The following is a 23,140-nucleotide window of genomic DNA, read 5'->3' as shown; positions in this document are numbered from 1 at the left end:
TTTTATTTTATTGCAAGGTAGGGATTTAGCCGTTATGACTTTAAATGTGCTGATTTACTGTAGAGGGGCCAACCATAGAATATTCGGCTCGGCTCGGCTAAATATAGCCCTATTGTCAATTAATATGTGGATTATCTTATATTAGGAATGTGGTTCACTCAGACAGTTCACAATGTGCCACGCTATCATTGCATTGCTTTATTCATTACTTCTTAATTCTGCTGCAGCTGTATTTTTTTAATTTTAATTTTGTAAAACATGGGGATACAAAAAGCGTCATTTGATCTGTTTGGATAGCGTGCAATGGTTTGGAGTTCGTCTTTTGTTGCAATCCACTGCGGTCCACTAGATGTCGTGTGACCCTGCAGCCTTCTTCCCTCGCGTTTCCCTGCCCTACCCGCTGTGGCCACTAGGTGGTAGCTCTGCACCAGGATTCTTACCCCCGGGTCGTCGAAACAACAAACCGAACTACGGAGCAAGCTGGCGAGAGAACGTCCGAAACCGCCTCTGACCGCGACTTTCAAACTCTTTTCCCCGATTTGTAATTCGGAATTGCGACGGGGGTCCCTTTTGAGAACATATAAAGTTTGTATTCCTGGGGAGCGAAGATTGACAACAAGGTAAGTTAGCTGTAAAATGGCGGAGCGCAATCTGGAAGTTAGTTGAATGGTATATCTGCTAGTTAGCATGTTAGCCCGCTAGCAGGGCTAGCATCAGATTAGCCGAGCCAGCTAGCTGCTAGCTGCTAGCCAGCGACGCACACACACACACACGCTAACGGCTCGGGCTTCCTGTGTGGGGGGGCTCACAAAACTGGGGATTTCGCGTGTGTGTGTGTTCGGTTAGTTATTCGCCACGGGGAGAAAAAATTACAAGTGTGGGCGAATGCGAGCGGAGCGACCCGGGGTCCGTCCATGTAAACAAAGTGTTGGTTGCCGCTTATGCAATCTGAACTCCCGAGGCAAGATGGAGGACGCAAGGACGGGATGTTTTTTTTTTAGGTAACGCTAACGCTAGCTGCTGCTGGTGGACATGGTGGTGGTTCTGGGAGTTGTTTTAAACACTAAAAAACCCCGACTGATACCTAACGGCTGTTTGTAATGTTCCATATAACCCCCGTGGTCGGGAAAGCCAAAACGCGGACACCCCCGACCGCGGTTCCCGGGGACAATATGCGACCGCTCCGCGGCTAGCTCCGCCGTTAGCTCCCGTCAGTGCCGCCGCACCGAATGCGTTGTTTTGTTGTTTTTGTCCGCGGCGGTGGGGCTCGGTCGTGTCCACGCACCGTATACATTTGTGCTTTGAGAACGAACCGTGTGAGACGGGTGTGTGTAACGGTGGTGGATGTGTGGGTAAAAGGAGACACTTGTGTGTTGTGTATATTCGGAGCTATTGCGAGGCTACTACGAGGCAACCAAGGAGGACCCGTCGCCTGGGTTAGCCGCTTTAGCGCTAGCAGCAGCACCACCTCCACCACCACCACCACCACCTCCACCACCACCACCACCACCACCACCGATGCACCGGTGTCAATTTTGACAGGCGCCGGGGAAACGGGTCGCCCTTGTCGGTGCTGTCGGATGGAACACACCGGGAAGTTGTTGTGGCGTCGGCTCCCGGGGGTCGTGTGCGGGTTTTTTTTCGCGGTATCCGCTCCGCTCATATCGGGGGAGAAGTTTATAGCTCTGTGATTTGGCGCCACTTTTTTTTTTTTTTTTTTTTTCTAATACTCACTCTCTACTCAGCACCCTCCGAATCCCCCAAACTTGACAGTCAACAAAGCCTAACCTAATAACCTAATGGGGGCAGGAGGTGACACCGGTTCTCAAAGGAACGGTGTGGATTAAAAGTGTACATTTTAAGCGGTGCTACTGTACTGTATGCATGATGTGTCGTGTTGCGAGTGGACACGTTTTCTATCTGGGTCTGTTTAATATGGTGGCGTGTCCGGAGAACATGTGAATGCCGTGCGATATATTTAGAAGTAGTAAACAGCGAGGACATGCCCGGACCTTGTCTAAAGTACACCGCGTGTATCGGTTACTTTTGATTTTGAATGACATACTTTCTATGGCAGTAGAACGCTACAGAAAGGCACACCCAGAGCAGAACCATTGCTCAAATGGGAGGAGTTTGTTTTCCTTCTCTACTAATCTGTTGTCAGTCGAGTGGTTTTATTTAATATATACAAATGTCGGCGATTAGATAATTGACAATGTTTGGATCATTTATACTTTGTAGAACATGTGGATTTGAGCAATCACATCGTTTAGCTTTGTATCCTGATTGACCTAAATATCTTTATGAATCGCGTATAGCAGTGCATTTAGTCGACTAAATCCAACTGTTTCTTGTTGATGTTGATGCCTTGCTCTGATTGGTTCAGATTTGTGTAGGGCGGATAGGCCATTGCCATATTTGGCCATGAGGAAGAACCTTTGCACTGGCTGCTGTACTGGTCGTAAACTAGGGGGGGATCAGAATGAGAAAGAACCAATAGGAGTGAGGCCTCACTTGACAGGCCCATTCGTGCCCGCCCCCTGTTACCATGTGAACGTTTTTTTTTTCTCCAAGTGGATCATGGCCATATTATCATATATCACATTTGTCTAACCCTTTATATCCAGATAAACAATTGTATGATATGTAATGTCTTTTTGCATTTGTTTTTAATCTATTCCAAACTACCATGTGAATGTCTATTTTTTTTCTAAATGGATTGTTTTCCTGTTTCAGGTCACATGCAACCACTTCTGGCCTTAATTTTATGAGGGTCTCCAGCCAGTCATAAGTTGCAGTTGTCCAGAAGATGTTACAGAAATGATAGCGGCACCAGAATTACCGTCAGACTTCCCCTTCCCTCAGTAAGTGGCAACCTTTTGACCCCGTGCGCATTACGTTAACAATGATGTCTGGGTTGACCTGAACACGTCTGTTGCACTTGCCCCCCCCCCCCCCCTTCAACAGGGACACAGACACCCGTTTCTCCTCAGACACAGACTTCTCAGAGGATCCCGATGGAAGAACTGCAGTCACAGTCTCCCTCTCAGCCAAAGGAAAGGTGTGTACTACTGCCTGACTGCCCCGGGGCTTCACATGAAAGACTTTTTTGCTACCGCAGCGTTTCCTTAAATATGTGTGAGGAGCTTGATATGGACAGGCGCCAGTACGCTTAACCCACTTCCAACCTACAAATAAGGTGTCTAACTATGAGGCAGCGTAACTTTCTGATAACGTAATGGCCACATTTCACCAGCACCACTGCACGTTTGTGTGTAAAGTCCAACTTATACTCCTTAACTTGTACTCTTCAACTTCCAATTTGTACTAATGATGATTTTATAATGTAGGTTTTATCATTTCTGTGTAGGTTTCTAAAGCAGCAGGATTCGACACTTTAACGTGCTCTAATTTTGTGTTAAAACTAGTCTCTAAAACACAGAATGTTATTTTGTTGATATGGACATAGCATGTAAAAAATAACAACGCCTGAGAGGTAATATTCTAATATTCTAAATCACTGAGAACATTATTTTATAAAACCCTTGGAAAAAGGGTCACCTGGTTCCTGGTCACCTGGTACCCTTTCTCCAGAATCAACACACAAGTTGTATCCCCACTAACCGCCCCCCCCCCCCCCCCCCCCTCCCCCCCCGTCCCTCCAGGGAGGGAAGAAGGGGAAGAAGCCGGCCGGGGAGAAGGGAAAAGGAGCCAAGGGAACGGGGCGGCTCAACGGCCACCACCAGGAGAACGGCATGGAGAACATGATGTTATTTGAGGTGGTCAAACTGGGCCGGAGTGCGATGCAGGTACAACCTGTTGTTCTTTGAACCTCTAGTACCAGTAAGAATCCTGGTTCCCTTTTTTAAGAGAGGCCGATGGTGTTTCAACTCAACACATGTTTTTTTATTTTCCTGCAGTCGGTTGTTGATGACTGGATCGAGTCGTATAAAACAGACCGAGACGTCGCCCTCCTGGACCTCATCAATTTCTTCATACAGTGCTCGGGATGTAAAGGTGTGTGTGTGTGTGTGTGTGTGTGTGTGTGTGTGTGTGTGTGTGTGTGTGTGTGTGTGTGTGTGTGTGTGTGTGTGTGTGTGTGTGTGTGTGTGTGTGTGTGTGTGTGTGTGTGTGTGTGTGTGTGAGAGACTGAGAACACAAGGACAGAGTCGTTCAACAGGCGGGATATGTGAAACAGCCAGTTTCTGTGACTAAACCGAGGAGTGACCCTGTCCAATGTCGTTTCTCCCTCTTTTCAGGTGTGGTCAGTGGGGAGATGTTCAGGAACATGCAGAACTCTGAAATCATCAGACGAATGACGGAGGAATTTGATGAGGTAGCTATATCTTGGGGATGTTTAACTCCCTGGGAAGTTGTGAATTTATGAAGTGCAGCATATAAATGATTTGTTGACATCGATGCAGGAACAAGTCAGTGATATTTTTGTGACTTTTAATTGTCTGATTAAATAGATACATGTGTAAATGAGTTAAATATGTCCTTGTGTAAACACGCCATGTCCTGTTTGTGTTTTGTAGGATAGTGGGGATTACCCCCTGACTATAGCAGGGCCCCAGTGGAAGAGGTTCAAGACCAGCTTCTGCGAGTTCATTGCTGTGTTGGTGCGCCAGTGTCAATACAGCATCATCTACGACGAGTACATGATGGACACGGTCATCTCCCTCCTTACCGGACTGTCCGACTCCCAAGTCCGTGCGTTCAGACACACCTCCACACTGGCAGGTAATACAGAGCTACCATCTGCTAGTCCAATATTAACTGCCGTGTGTGTTGGTGTAGTAACCTCCTGACCGATTGTAAACATGCTGCACTACCAAACCGACCAAGAGAAGTTAGCGATGTTTCACCATTGGCTCTTACTGTACTGCGGTCATGTCTTCTGCCTAGCCATGAAGCTGATGACGGCTCTGGTGAATGTAGCGCTGAACCTAAGCATCAACATGGACAACACCCAGCGCCAGTACGAGTCAGAGAGGAACAAGATTGTGGCCAAGAGGGCCAACGATCGCCTGGAGCTGCTCCTACAGAAACGCAAGGAGGTAACCAAAGACAGATTTTACGTTTGGCTTCAAATGGTGCTGCTTTGTGAACTCGTAACGGGATGATGGAAGAACTATGCAACTAATTGGAAGGTTCCTACTCACGTTTACCTCCAGGGACTTGGTTCAGTACAGCTAGCAATTACAATACTTGTCATGCATCTAAAATATATGGAAATTAGTTTAATGGCACTTATTTGTCCCATATACTATCTGTGGTTTCCATGGGGGGGAATTGTCTTGATAAGTGGGGTCAGGATTTATATTTTCTTATGCAGTTAAACGGTGACGTATCGATGTCTAGAAAAACCATAGTCTAGTTTTATATAGCTCATCTTTACCGACCTATTGCATTTTAATGCAATGGGTTCAATTATGGGCTACACCCTTGGGCAGGTCATTGTGTTAAAGTGTTAAGTAATGAAATATATACAGACCGCTTAGCACCAAGTGCATCAAATAAAATAATCCCAAGACCAAATGGCTTTTTATTGGGTTGTGTGAGATCGGGTCCAGCATTGATGTGGACTGCACTGGCCCTCCTCTCAGTTTAACGTCACTGTAGGTACTGTGGTGTCACAGTGGTGCTGGTGCCGACTGTAATACCGCAAGCTTTGGCAGTTTATTCAGTTATGCAACAGCAGGTCCCACTGGGCATCCATCTGCTAGCGCACACTCTGCTGCCACACAACGGCAGGGTGGCATAGTTGGCCGTCACACGCTGCCTCGTTATGCTAACTATGCCTTTCAGGCTCTCTCTCTCTCGCTCTCTCTCTCTCTCATCAGTTGGTACCGTTTGACTGAACAAAAGCTGTCTGCTATTGTGTTCAATCGAGTGCTTTGTTGTTCATTTTCCAGCTCCAGGAAAATCAGGACGAGATCGAGAACATGATGAATGCCATCTTCAAAGGAGTGTTTGTTCATCGATATCGGTAAGAGTTTACATATGTCATCTCTGTTACGCATGCTTACCTCTCGGTACCGAATTTGACGCCTCATTGCGCTGTGCTTATTACATTGTGTGTGCATTGTGTCGACAGCGATTCTATAGCAGAAATCCGAGCCATCTGTATAGAAGAGATCGGGGTGTGGATGAAACTATACAGCGACGCCTTCCTCAACGACAGCTATCTGAAGTATGTGGGATGGACCATGCACGACAAGGTTGGTTAGGATTACGTCTAAAACGCATTTTAAAAGTTTCCCTTTTAACACATCCTGATATGAACTCCGAGGTGGTCACCCCTGACCGCTGTGCACCTGTCGTTTCAGCAAGGAGAGGTGCGTTTGAAGTGCCTGACCGCGCTGCAGGGTCTGTACTACAACAGAGAGCTCAACACGAGACTGGAGCTGTTCACCAGTCGCTTTAAGGTCAGCGCCACCTGCTGGATAAAACTTGATTCACACATTGCTTATAATGCCACCCTGTGTCAAACATGTAGTCAGTGACTAACCGATGACACACACATGTGCTTCACGTACCCGAGCTGAAAGGATGACTTTTTCTGTCACACGCACAGGACCGCATTGTCTCGATGACCCTTGACAAGGAGTACGACGTCGCAGTGCAAGCTATTAAACTGCTCACCCTTGTCTTGCAGTAAGTAGCAGCCGCTCATGATTGTCTTCCAGAATGTATGCATGCACCGACAAGCAAGTACGCGTCTTCCGATTCGACTTCTAATAACCTGGTTGGCAAAAACATAGCATTTTCCTCAAAAAATATGAACATGGTAAAAACGGGGAAAGAAAATGGCGTATACAATGTTCAAGATCGTGGAAGATGGTTTAATGTTTCAAACCAAAAATAGGCATATCAGGCACTTCAAGTGTGGATGGAACCGCATGTGTGTTCTGTGCAATGGACCGTTCCGTGTTAATGTCAGCACTGTTTGGCTGATCCCCCCCACCATGTGTGTTCTGTTTGTGTCCACAGTAGCACCGATGAGGTGCTGAGCCCCGAGGACTGCGAGAGCGTCTATCACTTGGTGTACTCTGCTCACAGACCTGTCGCCATAGCAGCCGGGGAGTTCCTCTTCAAAAAGTATGTTGTGGGACGAACCCCGTCTCTACTGTACTGTAGGAGGAGTAACACAATGAAGCCCATCCAGGTTAGCACAGCGTGTGAGGACTGTTAATGCAACGCTTGTGTTGAACCGAGTGAGGCAGAGGTCAGGAGAGGGGGAGAAGCAGGGGAGGGATGAAGACGGAATTCTATGTTTTAATTGCGCTAAGAAAAACACGCTTTTGTCGACCCTTACAATTCTGTCCTGAGGAATCTGATCCCGGGGCGAGATTGTGCAGGTCTAATAATTGTCTCTGCTGGAATAAGGACCTGGCTACCGCCACTACTCTGTTATCAGATTCAGCGTGGATATTAATCTGGAGGTTGCAAGTTTTGACCCCTTCAGGAAGACATGGGTGTATTTATTGGACAAGATTAGACACACTGACTGTGTGTGTGTGTGTCTCTCCTTCAGACTTTTCAGCCAACGGGAGCCAGAGGAGGAGGGCGCCCCCAAGAGGAGAGGACGACAAAGCCCCAACGCAAACCTCATCAAGACGACGGTCTTCTTCTTCCTGGAGAGCGAGGTATGACGATAGCCACCGCACGCGCCCCCATCGGTTCGGCCTGTCGACCGTGGTGCAGACACCCCAAACAGCCCTCCTCCTGAACACGGACTCTCATGTCTCTCCTCAGCTCCACGAGCACGCTGCCTACCTGGTGGATTCCCTGTGGGAGTGTGGCGCAGAGCTTCTCAAGGACTGGGAGTGTATGACCAGCCTACTGCTAGACGACCCTCTGCCGGGAGAAGAAGGTACGACACACGCACTCTGATTGGCCGACAAACTGGTGCCATACGTCCCGATGTACCAATCAGGGCGGCCCCCGCGTGTCTGTGTGTAGTGACGATAACACTATGAAAAGGCATGCAGCCGCGACGCATTGAGAAGTGTGGCGGTTACTTGATGTCACACTTGAAGGAAAACTACTTGCGGACAATGTTTGGGTAGATTGCGCGCAGACTCAAATCCTGTGCAGGATAGATTCAAGATTTCAAGAAGCTTTATTTATCCAGAGGGAAATTGCTGTGCAACAATTGCGATATAAAAGTGGAGAAGTAATACAAGAAAATAAAACAAGTAACAAAGTGCAACAAAGTGCAAAGCACAATAGGATAAAGAAGCACAATAGGATAAAGACTAACATAAAATAAAGTACAACGATAATAAGCCTGCTGTAAGCACATTTCCAATCACAGCCAAGCTGCCGTCCTAACACTAGCATGCTGATGTAAACAAAACCTTTACCTGTGACCCTGCCTGCTGCTGTAGAGCTAATGGACGTGCAATTCAGTGTTAAGTGCCATTATGTTGCACAGTTTGTTGTTCATTTTCAGAATGGGCAATATTATGATTGTGCATCTGACAGATTTCAGAAAGATATATATATATATATATATATATATAAACAATGAGAGCAATACCAAAAGTTAATATTTTTGTTACAAGGTGTACAACTCTCTTTCCCCCCGCGTGTTTGCTGAAGCTCTGACGGACAGGCAGGAGACGGCGCTGATTGAGATCATGCTGTGCACGGTTCGTCAGGCGGCCGAGTGCCACCCCCCTGTTGGCAGAGGCACCGGGAAGAGGGTACGACCACAACACTATCCAGTAACCCACACGACACGAACTGACGCTGAGCCACCACTGTACAGCCTTGGCCCTAATTGAGCAGTAATTGACTCTGTTATCGGGCGAGTCAGTTATCCACCATATGGCATGAGCCTGCAAGCTGAACACACAAGCTGTCTGTTCTCAGGTTATGACTGCTAAGGAGAAGAAAACACAGCTGGATGATAGAACCAGAATAACAGAGCTTTTCGCTGTGTCGTTGCCCCCTCTACTGGCCAAGGTGAGTTACAGTTGTCTTTTCTTCAGTGACTCAATGATGTTTTTTTGGGGGGGGGTGGGGGTTTAAAGCGGTATACTTAATATGCATGTGTGTTTGCTTGTGTTTGGCAGTACGCAATGGATTCGGAGAAGGTGACTAACCTGTTACAGCTCCCTCAGTTCTTCGACCTTGAGATATACACCACAGGACGTCTGGAGAAGGTACAAACAAAGCCATCAGGGAATTAAAAAAAAAAGTCAAACTTGCTGTGGTGTTTTTTTTTTTTTCTGCTTTAACCAAAGTCATCTAAAGTCATTGCACCAGCAGCTCAAACCTGCTGGGCTCATTTATAAGTTCTATCACGCATCTGCTCTCTCTCTCACTTTTAACTTTACACCCTCCGGTCTGCCCCCCCCACAGCACCTGGAGGCTCTGCTGCGTCAGGTCAGAGAGATCGTGGAGAAGCACACAGACACGGAGGTCCTGGAGGTCTGCTCCAAGACCTACCACGCCCTCTGCAACGAGGAGTTCACCATCTTCAACCGGGTAGACATCGCTCGCTCCCAGCTCCTAGACGAACAGGTGGACAAGTTCAACCGGCTTCTGGAGGACTTCCTGCAAGAGGTGAGCAGGATACGGAGTGTCACTCCACAGCAAGAGAGAGAGAGAGTTATTGGGGTGTTATAGGTTTGCGTTGCACTGCTGTGACGATGTGGTTAACTGTCGAGTGTCTCTTCCCCAGGGTGAGGAGGTGGATGAGGACGACACCTACCAGATTCTCTCCACTCTGAAGAGGATCACCGCTTTCCACAAGTGTGTGACCCAACCGCCTCTTTATGTATACATCACACTCGAGCTGAGTTCCCTCTACTGCCACCCGAGCATCCCGCCCGGGATTCATTAATGTACATCAAGGGCTCCAGGCAAACTTTTCACAATGGAGGCACTACGTTTTACAGTTAGTGGCAGCAGCAAATCATTTCACAAAAAACGGAGTGATTGCAACGCCAATTTTAGGGAGGAGCATTTTTATTAACATAGCACGATATTAATCAAAAACACAGATGAAAGTCAAGCGGCAGCAGTGCCATGAACATTTTTTAAGTCGCAGACGACAGATTTACGGTAATGAGTCACTCCAAATTGGTGGGAGTCTGGGGTCCTGACATCTCCTCCTGCCTCTCTTCAAACCCACTCCCATTCATTCTCCTCTGTACTGTCATCCATGAATCACCGCCGTGCCTGTGGCTCACATGAGCCGACTCTTACTGTTCTCTTCTGCTCCCTCAGTGCGCATGACCTTTCCCAGTGGGACCTCTTCACCAGCAACTTCAAGCTGCTCAACACGGGCATCGAGAACGGAGACATGCCAGAGCAGGTGAGCACTAAGCCCCCTGCCGGCACGCGAAGGCATCACATGATGATTTATGCGTGTTCTTTTGCGGCTCATCTGACCACCACGTTGTTGTCTTTGGCGTGAGCAGATTGTGATCCAGTCACTGCAGTGCACCCACTATGTGATCCTGTGGAACCTGGCCAAGCTCTCCGAAGGCAGCTCCAGAAAGGTACGCTGCGGCCCCCATGGGTAGTGGGTTGGGTCGGTTGGCTTCAACGCTGAATCATTTGGTATGGAGGTATAATGTTAATAAATGTGGATTGTTTTGGGGGATTTCAGGAGGATATGGTCACCCTGAGGAAGCAGATGAGAGCGTTCTGCATGATGTGCCAGCGCTATCTCACCAACGTCAACACGACGGTCAAAGAGCAGGTAAGGCTGTGTTTAAATTTGGCTCCCATGTTTCATGCTGTTGTACAAGCTGTTGCTATTAAGTTGTTAAGTACAAATATGCTGTTTGAGAAAAAAGCTCAAAGAAGCTTTTAGGCGCACAGTTGGGTTAACACCATGTGGTCTTGTGCTTGAATGTAGCTCCATCCCACCAATTATTATTATTATTATTATTATTATAACATCCCAAGAGAATCTGTGCACAGTTCTACATCCATTTTTTTTGAGTTCTTACCAGAAGAAAATTGATCTCGTCCAGATACATTTCCAACAAATGTAATATTATTTTTCCCCAGACTATTTTTCTTTTCATGCGTTTGTTTTTTTGTGGTTGGCTCACTACACCTTTTTTATTTCGTTGCCAATGGAGCTTGCTACCTCATCTCCTTCTGTTTTTATTTCAAGTGCAAGTAGTGACTCCCACTCAGTCGTTGGCTCCACAACAACCAAAGCGTATTGAACCCTCTGGTTTGCAAAGCAAGGGGCTCGGCGCTACGGTGTTATGGGAGGCCTGGCAGTGGAACCTACAACAATACAGGGACAATTAAAGGGACAATAATGGGGGCGGTATATTGTTTTTTTTTAATGAAAGCACAGTTGGTAATGTTGAAAATGCCATACGTAAGAATTTAGACTTATTAAATTATAAGGAACGGAAGGAATAATCTGAAAAACATTGCAACAAAATGTTAAAATGGTTAAAGATCACAGCAAAACGACCTATTAGCAGTGCCTCTGTATGATACAGAGTTCATTTCGTTAGCCTTACTTCCTCATCAATTAATAGCCCCTGAGGCTGATGTTGATCCCATCTTCTTTTCATTGAGAACCACCAAACCCCGGGCTGTAATCTGGCCCAAATGAGATTAACAGGCCCTCTCTGTTTAAGTGTATCATCCCTGCCTCCGAGCAATCCTCCCTTTTCCTCTTCCTCTTCGCTCCTCTGTTAGAATGTGATCAGTCAGGTCTGTGTTTTGTTCCCTCAAAGTTGGAGCAAAGGGGGGCTCTCTCTTCATGAAGCCCGTTTCCCAGGTGTTCTGATGTCCGATGCCGTTTTCTCTCCGAACAAGGCGCCAAGCATCTCCTCTTTTTTTTTTTCTCTTCCATCCTTTCCATCTGCAGGCCTTCACCATCCTGTGTGATGTGCTGCTCATCTTCAGCCACCAGATGGTGTCAGGTGGCCGGGAGCACCTCGAGCCCCTCGTCTATTGCCCTGAAGACTCGTTGCAGGTGGAGCTGCTCTCCTTCATCCTCAACCACGTCTTCATCGACCAGGACGAGGAGACCAACAGCACAGGTAGCGGCTCATTTAGTAGCACTGTGGTAGTGCTATTAAATCATATAATAATATAATCCCCAAATAGTCATGTCTGGTAGAATTGGGGTTGCTTCGACGTTGATTGTGTGCGTCAATGGTCACTTTCATTTTTTGGATGTTAATAAATCAATGGTCATGAATATTTTAATAGTCGATAGATTAAAAATCAAAACATTTATTTGTATTTGCATGTCTCTAACAGACGAGTAACTGTCAGGCCACTGTTACTCACACTTTCTCTTGACTGACACCACTTTCTAAACCCTTGGTTGACTCGCTGCTGTGACCTCTGCGGCCCCAACTTTTTAAATCAGCGAGCGCCCATTTAATCAGAAACGGCAGCAGCTTAACGCGTGTAACGGAGACGTGATGTGGGCTGATGTTTGTGCTCCGATCGCACCGACAGATGGGCAGCAGGACGACGAGGCGGGAAAGATAGAAGCACTGCACAAGAGGAGGAACCTCCTGGCCGCCTACTGCAAGCTCATAATCTACTGCGTGGTGGAGATGAAGACCGGCGCCGACATCTTCAAGCAGTACATGAGGGTAAGGCATGCGGCGGCTCGCTGCGGGATGCTCTCGGGTTAGGGTTAGGGTTTAGATGATCCACTTCTTTTTTTACAAACAAGGGGCCGATTGGTGAGTGAACAAGGGCGGCATTAGCTCAGGAGGTAGAGCGGGTTGGCTGGTAACCGCAAGGTTGCTGGTTCGATCCCCGGCTCCTACTAGCTCAGTGTCGTGGTGTCCCTGAGCGAGACGCCTCACCCTAATTGCTCCTGACGAGCTGGCTGTCGCCCTGCGTGGTCGACTCCGCCGTTGGTGTGTGAATGTGTGCATGAATGGGTGAATGTCAGTCAGCACTGTAAAGCGCTTTGGACAAAAGTGCTCTATAAATGAGGACCATTTACCATTTGTTCCATTGACTGTCACATCCGTCTCCAGTATTACAACGACTACGGCGACATCATCAAGGAGACGATGAGTAAAACTCGGCAGATCGACAAGATCCAGTGCGCCAAGACGCTCATCCTCAGTCTGCAGCAGGTCAGTGCCGCCGCCGCTCAGAATGACACACGAGAGCACCGTGATGGACAGGTGTGAACGCTCGACTTTATTTAAACCTCCGCACCTCATTCCTCCAGCTCTTCAACGAGATGCTGTCAGAGCTGGGTCACGGCTTCGACCGCTCCTCCTCGTCGTTTTGCGGCATCAAAGAGCTGGCCCGTCGCTTCTCGCTCACCTTTGGCCTGGACCAGGTCAAGACCAGGGATGCCATCGCCATGCTGCATAAGTAAGATCTCACCTCCCCAACTCCCCACCTCCCCACCCCCCTCCGCCGCCACACCGTATCTGGTTGCACTGCGCATATCTAGAATTACCGCCCTTGGCCCAGGGCGCAGTCAAATCCCGCAGACAAATGACCCCTGGGTTGCTATTTTTCCACGGTGTATATGAGCCGTGTTATGTCCTGCCCTTTCCAGAGGCTTAGCCGGTAGAGCCCTGCTGGGCGGTTGCCCCCTGTGAATCTGGCACTTCCATTTGGAAGCATGGAAGTGTTGGGAATTGGCCAGGCGTCGGAAGCCACCTGTGTTTATATCCCTGAGATGTGTGTATTATGAGAAGACAAAATTGGTTTCGCACGGAAATCAGACATCAAACAGTGGGGGGAGGGGGGAGTAAATTATGACGGCGCGCTTGGATTTATGGTTTGGCCTGTGTGTGTGTGCGCGTGTCTTTCTTTTCAGGGACGGGATAGAGTTTGCATTCAAGGAGCCGAGCCCCCAGGGAGAAGGCAACCCGCCCCTTCACCTGGCCTTCTTGGACATCCTGAGCGAGTTCTCCTCCAAGCTGATGAGACAGGACAAGAGGACTGTGTAAGTCTGCGTGTCTGAGCCGCTCGCCAAGGGGAAGTGTCTCCCTCTCGTTCCTCGGAACAACAGGTGTCCGTGACAACCGCCGCAACGGCTGTTTTGTGTTGCACAAGTGCTTGGTTCAAGGCTGTGTCTCTCTCTCTCTTGCTCTCTCTCTCAAGCTCTCTCTCTCTCGTCCTGCTTCTTCCTCTTCAGTTGAAATGTGCACCTGGCTTTGTGTGCATGGGCCTGTTTGATTTGTTATCCGCGGTGTGTGTGCTTTCCTGTGTGTGTGCGTGTGCGTGTGCGTGTGCGTGTGTGCACACAACTGGCTCTAAAACCAGCAGCCCCCTGACTGATGGTCCCTGTCGTCCCGTCCCGTCCCCCCCCCCTCCACAGCCACATGTACCTGGAGCGCTTCATGACGTTCCAGATGGCCCTGCAGCGCGAGGACTGCTGGCTCCCCCTCATCTCCTACCGCAACTCCCTGCAGGCCGGCGGCGACGACGACACCATGTCGGTGATGAGCGGCTACTCGAGCCGCGGTTCCTCTGTGCGCTCCAAGAAGGCCAAGCCCACCGCCGCCGCCACCAGCGCCGCTGCCGCCGCCGCCGCCGCCGCCACCGCGGCCAAGCGGAAGCTTCCAGAAGGTATCCTATATGGAACGGGGACATTAATCACACGCCAGACGTTTTGGTTTTTCCAGGCTATGGTGGCCCCCCCCCCCCCCCCGAGGCCCCATGAACAGAATGATACATCTTTTATTTTTAGACTTTTTTTTCTAAGTTTATCTTGGTTGAACTACATATTGTCTCTGGGGTGGGCGTCGGTGTTAAGGCACTTTCAGGCTTTATCTGTTCTTAGTTTTAGCGAATGTCTTTTTGCTTCTTTACTTCTTTACCGCTGTGAGGTCTGGCCGTTTAAAATAACGGCGTTAAGTAACGCCGTTATTTTTTTCAGTAACGGGATAATTGAAATAATTACTGTTTCCGTCGTTACAACCCCGTTACTGTTACTGACAGTTAAATGCGGTGCGTTACTATGAATTGATTGAATAAACTGCGTAATCCGAACGCACCCCTGGCTCCACACACAAACTGATAGGGAGGAGACCGGGTGGGTTAACAACGAGATAAGCGATTATGATTGGCTAAGGCAGAGTCATGTTTCATGGTAGCCAATCGGAGCCAGTGTTTTTACACACAAGCCAGGCCACGCACACCACACACACGCACACCCAAACACCTTCGAAGAAGCGGCAGAGATGGCGAGTCCGGAGCAATCCGATGAAAAGTTGGCATTTTCAAGGTGGAGATATAAGCACTACTTATTCATTGACATATAGCAACTTTTTTTTTTACAGTAACGCAAATAGTTTTTTCCCTGGTAACTAGTAATTTTATTATAAAGTAAATCAGTTACTAACTCAGTTTCTTTTTGGAACAAGTAGTGAGTATCTATAACTAGTAACATTTCCAACACTGGTTGTGACCCAGCGAGTCCCGTTATCTCGCCCATCAGCATCAGCAGTAGCTTGGCTCAAAGGGAAAAGCCCCGTTTACAGAGCTGTAATGTTGCCCCACTGCTATGTCATGAAGGCAACGCAGAGACCTGGATTAACCCAGATGAGCTTCCCCCCCCCCCCCCCCCCCCCCCCCCCCCCGCCTCCTCCCAGTTGGGCTCTGCCAGCCCCTGTGCTGGGGGAAGGGATTACGGAGCAGATGGTGGGAGGGTCACAAGATGGAGCTGTGTCTTACCGCTTAAAGCGGGGTCGTTTAGATTACCATCCGGGTCAAGAGAAAATTATTTTTTTTTAACAAATGGAAACATGCCATGCTTGTTTTGTGGAACTTCAAATGTTAATGGAACCGTGTGTGTGTGTGTGTGCGTGTGCGTGTGCGTGTGCAGTCTTGCATGAGGCCAAGTTCTCCCCTGTATTTTATTTTCTGGGGCGTTTTGCCCCCTGATGAGAGCAGCTACGTTTTAACGATCAAAGAAATGCATGGTTCAGTAATCACACTTTAAAGACACCAATTCATGGAATAAAAAATTGGTACATTGCCTTCTCTACCAAAATCCACATCAAGTGAAAGTGCCCAATGTTTAACATATCGTCCCTCGAGCTCACGGCTGTCTGCCAGCAATCTTTCTGGGATTGGCTTATTCGGCGGTCGAGATAACGGGATATTGTAATTAAATAAAAAACGACTTCTGTGTCATGTCGTAGCCGCAAAACCATCGCAGCTGTATTTTTTCCCCCCAGTCTCATCCTAGCCCTAAACGTTATGCACCATCTGTGCAGTGTGATGGAAATATGAGATGAATTGAGAAAATGGCGAGTCTCCTTCAGATCGTTGCCCGGTGGCCATGAACTCAACTCTTTGCCGTGTTTCTCTTTGCCCCCCCACCCGCCCCATCCAGAGGAGAGCAGCAGCAGCAGTGACGTGTGGCCGAGCCTGCAGACGCCCGTGATGATGCCCTCACCCCACCTCACGTCCACCGCCATGCGTGAGCCCAAGAGGGGCCGCGACGACAGCTACATGGGGGTGTACCCCCTGCCCCACGACCAGCAGACCCCCCATCCGCACACGCCGCAGCACCATCCACAGCAGACCCCACAGCACATCCAAACCCCCATGGACTACAAGTGAGTAGACCCACCCCCCCCCCCAACCCGACAACCGCCTCTCTCACGACCGGATATAAATAAATAAAGGACATTCCTCACCTTGACCCCGGGGTTGGTCAGTCATGGAGTATCTCCATGACTGAATACCATTCCCTACCTGCCAGGCAGTTTGTCAGAATGCCTGCGAGTCTGTTGTCAAACACGGTGTTGCTCTGGTGTTATTGAACGATTCTGTAGTCTCTGAGCATACGGGTTCCGTTTTAATGATAATGTTTTCCTTTCGGATCGGTACATGGGGGTCAGAGATTCTGCAACGCTGCCAAAACGCATTCATCCACAGTGGTGCGTAATGTCCTATTTGTGTGGCATTGGTTTCAGCAGCAAAATAAATAATAAAAATGAACAGATTATACGGCGAGCTCCCTGCCAACTCCTGGGCTCCGTTGAGACAGAGACGAACCTACTTCCGGCCGTACAGGACCTCATTTTCTCTCCCTGGCAACGGACCAGTGGGCCATCCTTAATGCTGGACTCAGTGCACGACTGCAGTCAGAGCACTACTAACTGTGTGTCTCTATCTGCGTGTGTGTGCGTGCGTGCGTGTGTGTGTGTGTCTCTGCGTGCGTGCGTGCGTGCGTGTGTGTTTGTGTGTCTACGTGTGCGTGCGTGTGTGTGTGTAGTTCTCAGGTGACGTGGATGCTGGCCCAGAGGCAGCAGCAGGAGGAGGCGCGCCAGCAGCAGGAGAGAGCCATGAATTACGCCAAGCTCAGGACCAACCTGCAGCACGCTATGTAAGAGCCCCGCTACTCCCACCGAGCCGCGGGGGGCCGGCTGCCATGCTGCGCTGGCATCGGTTCGCTACAGCCGTTGTTTTTGTGTTTGTGTTCCACAGTCGCCGTGGTACCGGCCTCATGGAGGAGGACGAGGAGCCCATCGTGGAGGACGTGATGATGTCTTCTGAAGGACGGCTGGACGACCTCAACGAGGGCATGGACTTTGATACTATGGACATAGATCTGGTGAGATGTTTGTCCGCGCTTCAGTTATCAAGTGCAATGGCTTCCGGAATGAGGCACCTGTTGTTGTTGTTGTTGTTGTTTTTATTTCATTTTCATTGCCCCTTTCGGAAGTTTGAAAGCATTTCGATAGATAGATAGATAGTCCTTTATTAATCCCCCTTAGGTGAAATTCACAAGTGACCAGCAGTACAGTGGGAAAAGAGTGCGAAACAAGAGTATATATACAAATAAATTTATAAAAAGTTTGAAAATAGGAAAAGGGGGTCGTCGGGAGCTGCTGTGTCGGGCTGCCACTCGCTGCGGCCAGAAGTGAAGATAAGATTTCCCAACCTAGACGAACAGCTTTCTGGTTCTAGTCATTCTAATGGTTCAGCGTTTGGTTTAGTAGAGTGAGGAAGGCCCCACTCTGGGTTGGATGCGTGTGAACACTGACTGGTACTATTGGATCCGCCTTGTGCTAACCTTGTGTTCTCCACTTAATGCAGGTTGTATTCATTCATTGTACTTAATTGTGTAGCATGTACTTAATTATGTTGTGCATGCATGTTGTGTAGCATGTACTTAGTTGTGTAGCATCTGCAGTAGCTAGCTATCTCCGCTGTTAGTACTTGCACTTGGTTCTATGATCATCTTTACTGTACCGTCTGCGATATATTGCTTCACTTCTTATGACAAATGTACTTATTGTAAGTCACTTTGGATAAAAGCGTCTGCTAAACACCCTAAATGTAAATGTTCTCCTCTAGCCTCCTTCTAAGAACCGCCGTGAGCGGTCCGAGCTGAAGCCAGACTACTTCGACCCGGCTTCTATCATGGATGAATCGGTAAGCAGTCTCTTCTCTCGAGCACCAGCCAACCCCAAACACAAACGACCAAGTGGTAAACTAGCGTTCAATAACCAATGCTTCTTTTTGAGCAGCATTCAAATGAGCCTTCTGTCGCATTAAAATACTTGAAGGGGAAGTCGATATTTTCTCACGTCAGTCCTTATAATTGACTGCCTTCACTCACGTCCAATTACTATTAATGCATTCAGCTCTACTGGTTGGTAAAATAATAATATTCTCTGCATTTCTCTCATCACCCATTTGATACAAATTAGACAGGCAATCCACCAAAACCCGAATCAAATAGCTTCTGCTTGTACGCATGGACGGTTTATGGAGTGCAGCAGCCGCCAAGAGCCTCCTCAGTCTTGTTTCTACCAAGTTTTATTCTGACGCGACAGCAGAAGCTCTTGGCTTTTACTCTTTTTTTTTTTGTAGGCCTTCACTGTTCTTAATCTTGGCAGCCGTTACGGTGACAGTAATACCCCTGAGTGACAGCCCGGAGGCAACTCCATCAAACATCCCTATGCATTTATTGTCTTTTACTATATTCATTCACATAGACACGCCGACTGCTAAACACCTTCTCTTGGATGAGTTATTGACATTTAAAGCAAGTTGATGGAAAACCGGCAGTCTGGACGTAAACAGAAATGTGTATTCAACGGCAGCCGCGACGGCAGCCGCGACAGCAGCGCTGTTGAACTGGGAGATTAACCATTAGGAGGCGCTTCCTCACCATTTAAAAGACTGCTATGGGCTATTGATTTCTCTCAAGTGCCTCTATTTGCTCTCGTCTGATGATTAATTGAAGTCTTCTCTCACACACTTCCCAGGTCCTTGGAGTGTCGATGTTTTAAACAGATATTAAAGAAGCTGGGAGAAGAGTGGAGGCACCTTTGTATTTAAAGAGTTTTAGATGCGAAAGCAGAAGTGTGTATCCTGTAGAGAGAACATTTCTGGCTGTTGCTCCACATGGACCAAGGACCCCCACGCTCAGTGTTGCTTGCTCAGAGAGGACTTTGTTTCAAATATTTACTTTTTATAACCTTGGGTAAGCTCTTCCTGCTCGGAATCCATAGTGACAGGCCACTACCAAACCTATTAGAGCTCAGACATGTCTAAATAAAAATCCATACTAGTCCTTTTTTTCTTCCTTTTTTTTGGCTTTTTTTTTTTTTTCTCAAATGGGGATGGATTGGTGTGTTAACTTAAGAAAAACTTTTTTTTATGTCTAACCCTTTTTATAATAGTAGTAAGTAACCAGGTGTGAAGTAGTAATTTATAAACGGACTGTAGTAGCTTGCTTGTAATGTGTTAGCCAAAAGGACGGAGGTCTTTTATTTTATATTTTTCATTTATTTCGCCCCCTCTGGTTTTTAAGTTTCTAACCCCCTCCCTTAATGGTCGGACCTGATGTGTGGTCCCAGTCGCCTGTGGTGGTTCCCATGGTGAGTTGTAAGTGTAGAGTCAGGACCCCTTTAGTGCTGTGAACGTCCCGGAGACTCGGCTGAACGCCCCTTTACAGTTTAAACCGTGAGCGTTTGACGCTCACCCAAAGATTCGGATCACTCCCTACACCTACGTCCCACTGAAACGCACCCCCGTCGTCACAAAGTGAGCTGGTTTCTTTCCTGGTAGTGCCACTGTGTGGAGTATGAAAAAACAGTGCATTTGAAGAAAATATCCTCTTTTTTTTTTTTTTTTTTTTCCTCTCTTTTGAAATCCAGCATATTAATGTTGAAATGGGTATCTACATTTTAAATAAAGTTATATATGAATTGGTGCTGATTTTATAAATGTGCTATTATTTTTTTCTTATTTTCAAATTTTCAACCGACGGTCACAAAGTTTGAGAAATGTGTAAAGAAAAAAATAAAAAAATCAAGAGCATGTGCGAGTCCATGCGCCGCGAAAGATTTTTAAATTTGTATTTTTATGGTTTGTCTTGATAATGTCTTTGGGTTTCTACCTTTTTTCCTACATGTAAAATAGTTTGGATAAAACTAATGGGGGATGATTTGTGAAATTCAGCTTTAAGGTTTTTTCTCAACGTGGGGAAAAAAAAAAAAAAAAAAGTCCTGTCACAAAATACTTCTAATTTCAAATGTTAAAAGCGAAGCTAGTCAATGGGACCCTCCTGAAGGTGAACGTTTATTCAGCAGTGCTCTGGCAGCTAGACAAAGCTTAGATTTTGACAACTACTTGTCGTACACACAAGTTTTATTGCGATGTTTGTCTACTGAGATATTTTACTTTGTAGTCATTCCATGCCTAAGCCTTAAACATGCTAGTGGAGATCACCTTCTCTCACCGTAATATTCCATGTCAGAGGATCATGTTCATGTTTAAGGGGGGATAATTGGCTTCTTATAACATGAAACGTGAAGTGGCTGGGCGTAATGTGATAAAGTAGATGAACAGCCAGGTGTGTGTGTGTATGATGTGTGTGTGTGTGTGTGTGCGCGCGTGCGTGTGTGTGTGTGTGTGTGTTTTGCCTAATTATTTTATGTAAGTAAAAAAAAAAATCTTTTAAGGAAGAAAAGTACTGTTTATTGTTTGTTACTTTACCTACCACTACAATGGTATAAATTCTTATTGGATCACGTGTACATATATACAAAATTTCAAGCTTTATTTTTCTTTTACCTCTCAAACCATTTCTTGTGTTTTACATTTTGTTTTAGTTTCCTCTGCACTCTTTTTAGTTCCATGCTCGGTTTGTCTATATCCCATTCTCTTTCACTCACTCTGTTTCTGATTTGTACTTGTCTGGAGACTTTTGAATAAAAATCTACACATTTCATCGGCGTTTCCACTGCTTCCTGAGTCTCTTCCCCCCCACTAGTCCTCCCTACTTAGCATTCCACATAAGGCGGCTCATGCGGGTGTGACCTCATCACGTCGCTGCCGGCCAACACTGGTGGAGCTCTTGTGGGTCAGGTTTCCCAATATCCGGGCAAGAAGCTCACGGAGCTTTCACTGGAAAAATATAAAGAGACGGAATCCGGTCTTTTCCCCACACGTTTCAGGGCTCATTAGAAACCGTCAGTGCAAGGATTTGGCACTAGAGGGCGGTGCAATCCAGGAATAGATACATAACTGCGCATTACCCTTGTGCCTTCGAGTCTAAGGAAAGGACTGGCAAACAAAGCCATTCATTTTAAACTGGCGTCGTGTAGGCATTCCTTTCGAAACGTTTATTTAAGGCTACCTACGTGATAGTTTCTGTATTCCACAGAGGAAAAAAATAAGCCTGTGCAACCTCGTAATCGGTAACTTAATTGCTCATACCCTGCTCTATTTGACACCCATTTGTTTTGGCGATCAAAAGGGCCCATTGTGTGGGGAGTCGAGAGAAACCGGGTCATGGAAACGCAAATGGAAATGGCATCGCACACGTGACGAACGGCTCAACCCGACTAGCGTTAAGTGCAGGAATAATAAGAAGGTGGTGAGATCAACGCGGGCTTATTAAACGGGACTTGGAGGAGCTCAGCGATACACGGAGAGGCTCTTCTGTCGGCGGCGCTGCTCTAATTAGATTTCTTCTCTCGGAGCAGTGATTCCTCCTACCTGGCTGCTGAGTGGCTTGAAGAAAAATACTACTGTGGCTGCTTATCTGATTTCTTCTCGGCGTTCAACAGCACTGCTAAGAAAGTAGGAATCACAAAATCCTGGTGGTGGTGAACTAAAGTAAAGCGTAAATAATTTATGAGGCTCCACTTTCACAATTACACTGCCACGTTTTATAACTGCCGTCAAGGACTTTGGGCCTCTACTACGGCGAGGCATTTCTTATTTTGCGTTTATTTTGTTCTCTAAAGCCATAGCAGCGGTCCAGCGCAGGTTAAGTTGTGCTGAAGGCGGGTCAGGGGTGGTTTGAATGGCCTTGATTCCAGGCTATTCAAACCAAAAGCAAAGCACTGCAGCGAATACATACAAAGTCAATGCAAAGACGTGAATAGAGGCCAATGATCTTTTCTCACACAAGCGTTTCAGCATTAAGCGAAATTCAAATATTTCAACTCGAGCGAACACACAAATTTCCAGTTCGTAAGTGGCACATCTGCGCGTTGGAAAATTTGCATCTATTTTGCATTTTTTCATTGACTTTGCGTCCGCGTCTTGGCTTTTGATGTGAACACACGGTTAGGTTCATATCTCCTCCTGATAACCTATAGGGGACGTACCAGGGAGAGAGGGTCACAGGAACACACATTTATTCAGAAGAAAGGGACAGTGCAACGTGGGCCTAATCCAAACTCAGGCTTTCGGTTTGTTTGTTTGTTTGTATAACAATTTCTCAAGACGTTAAAAAATGATCGATTTGTTTTTTAGGGGTTGCAATTAAATCAGTCACTTCTTCATATAAATAATTTCTGGGAATCAATGAGGACTGTTGTTGACGCAGCCACTGGACTGGCCCCGTTCCCTGCACTCCATGTTTTGTTTAACCGATGGATATCAGTCTGTGGGATGAAGCGCTTCAGTTGAATCATTAATGAACACATCAGCTGTAATCTCATAGGGCAAGGAAAACCAGCTGACCCCTGAAAATCATTTACCCGAGGAGACTTCTTCTCCTCGGATTCAACACACACACATGCGCACACATGCGCACACGCGCACACACACACACACACACAGGCATGCACACACACACACACAAAGATGAACGCGCAACAAGCCACAATGCTCTATGGACTCTAAGCCTGCATTTGAATACAGAAACCACAACCCTTTCCTGTCAGCG

The 23,140-nt window shown here is 47.2% G+C and overlaps 1 protein-coding gene across 1 annotated transcript; it reads left to right on the top strand.

Moving 5' to 3' along the window:
- The first annotated feature begins 459 nt into the window (after nt 1-459).
- On the top strand, nt 460-21,190 carry LOC311345291 (cohesin subunit SA-2-like). The gene is made up of 34 exons (XM_084469650.1): nt 460-620; nt 2,737-2,864; nt 2,968-3,061; nt 3,666-3,809; nt 3,921-4,017; nt 4,260-4,336; nt 4,539-4,743; nt 4,909-5,060; nt 5,919-5,992; nt 6,101-6,224; nt 6,333-6,431; nt 6,581-6,660; nt 6,997-7,104; nt 7,541-7,652; nt 7,762-7,879; nt 8,611-8,714; nt 8,884-8,976; nt 9,087-9,176; nt 9,376-9,579; nt 9,698-9,768; nt 10,246-10,333; nt 10,440-10,520; nt 10,631-10,723; nt 11,864-12,038; nt 12,466-12,605; nt 13,002-13,103; nt 13,202-13,350; nt 13,805-13,933; nt 14,309-14,559; nt 16,331-16,556; nt 17,219-17,329; nt 17,431-17,557; nt 18,304-18,381; nt 19,221-21,190. The coding sequence occupies exons 2-34, from the start codon at nt 2,821-2,823 to the stop codon at nt 19,242-19,244; spliced, it is 3,864 nt and encodes a 1,287-aa protein (XP_084325776.1). The 5' UTR covers nt 460-620; nt 2,737-2,820; the 3' UTR covers nt 19,245-21,190.
- Nucleotides 21,191-23,140: the final 1,950 nt, after the last annotated feature.

Source organism: Micromesistius poutassou, assembly GCF_964030765.1.
Source record: "Micromesistius poutassou genome assembly, chromosome: 6".
NCBI classification, from domain to species: domain Eukaryota; kingdom Metazoa; phylum Chordata; class Actinopteri; order Gadiformes; family Gadidae; genus Micromesistius; species Micromesistius poutassou.
Note: the sequence above shows the minus strand (reverse complement) of the source record. Positions and strands in the feature narration are given on the sequence as shown.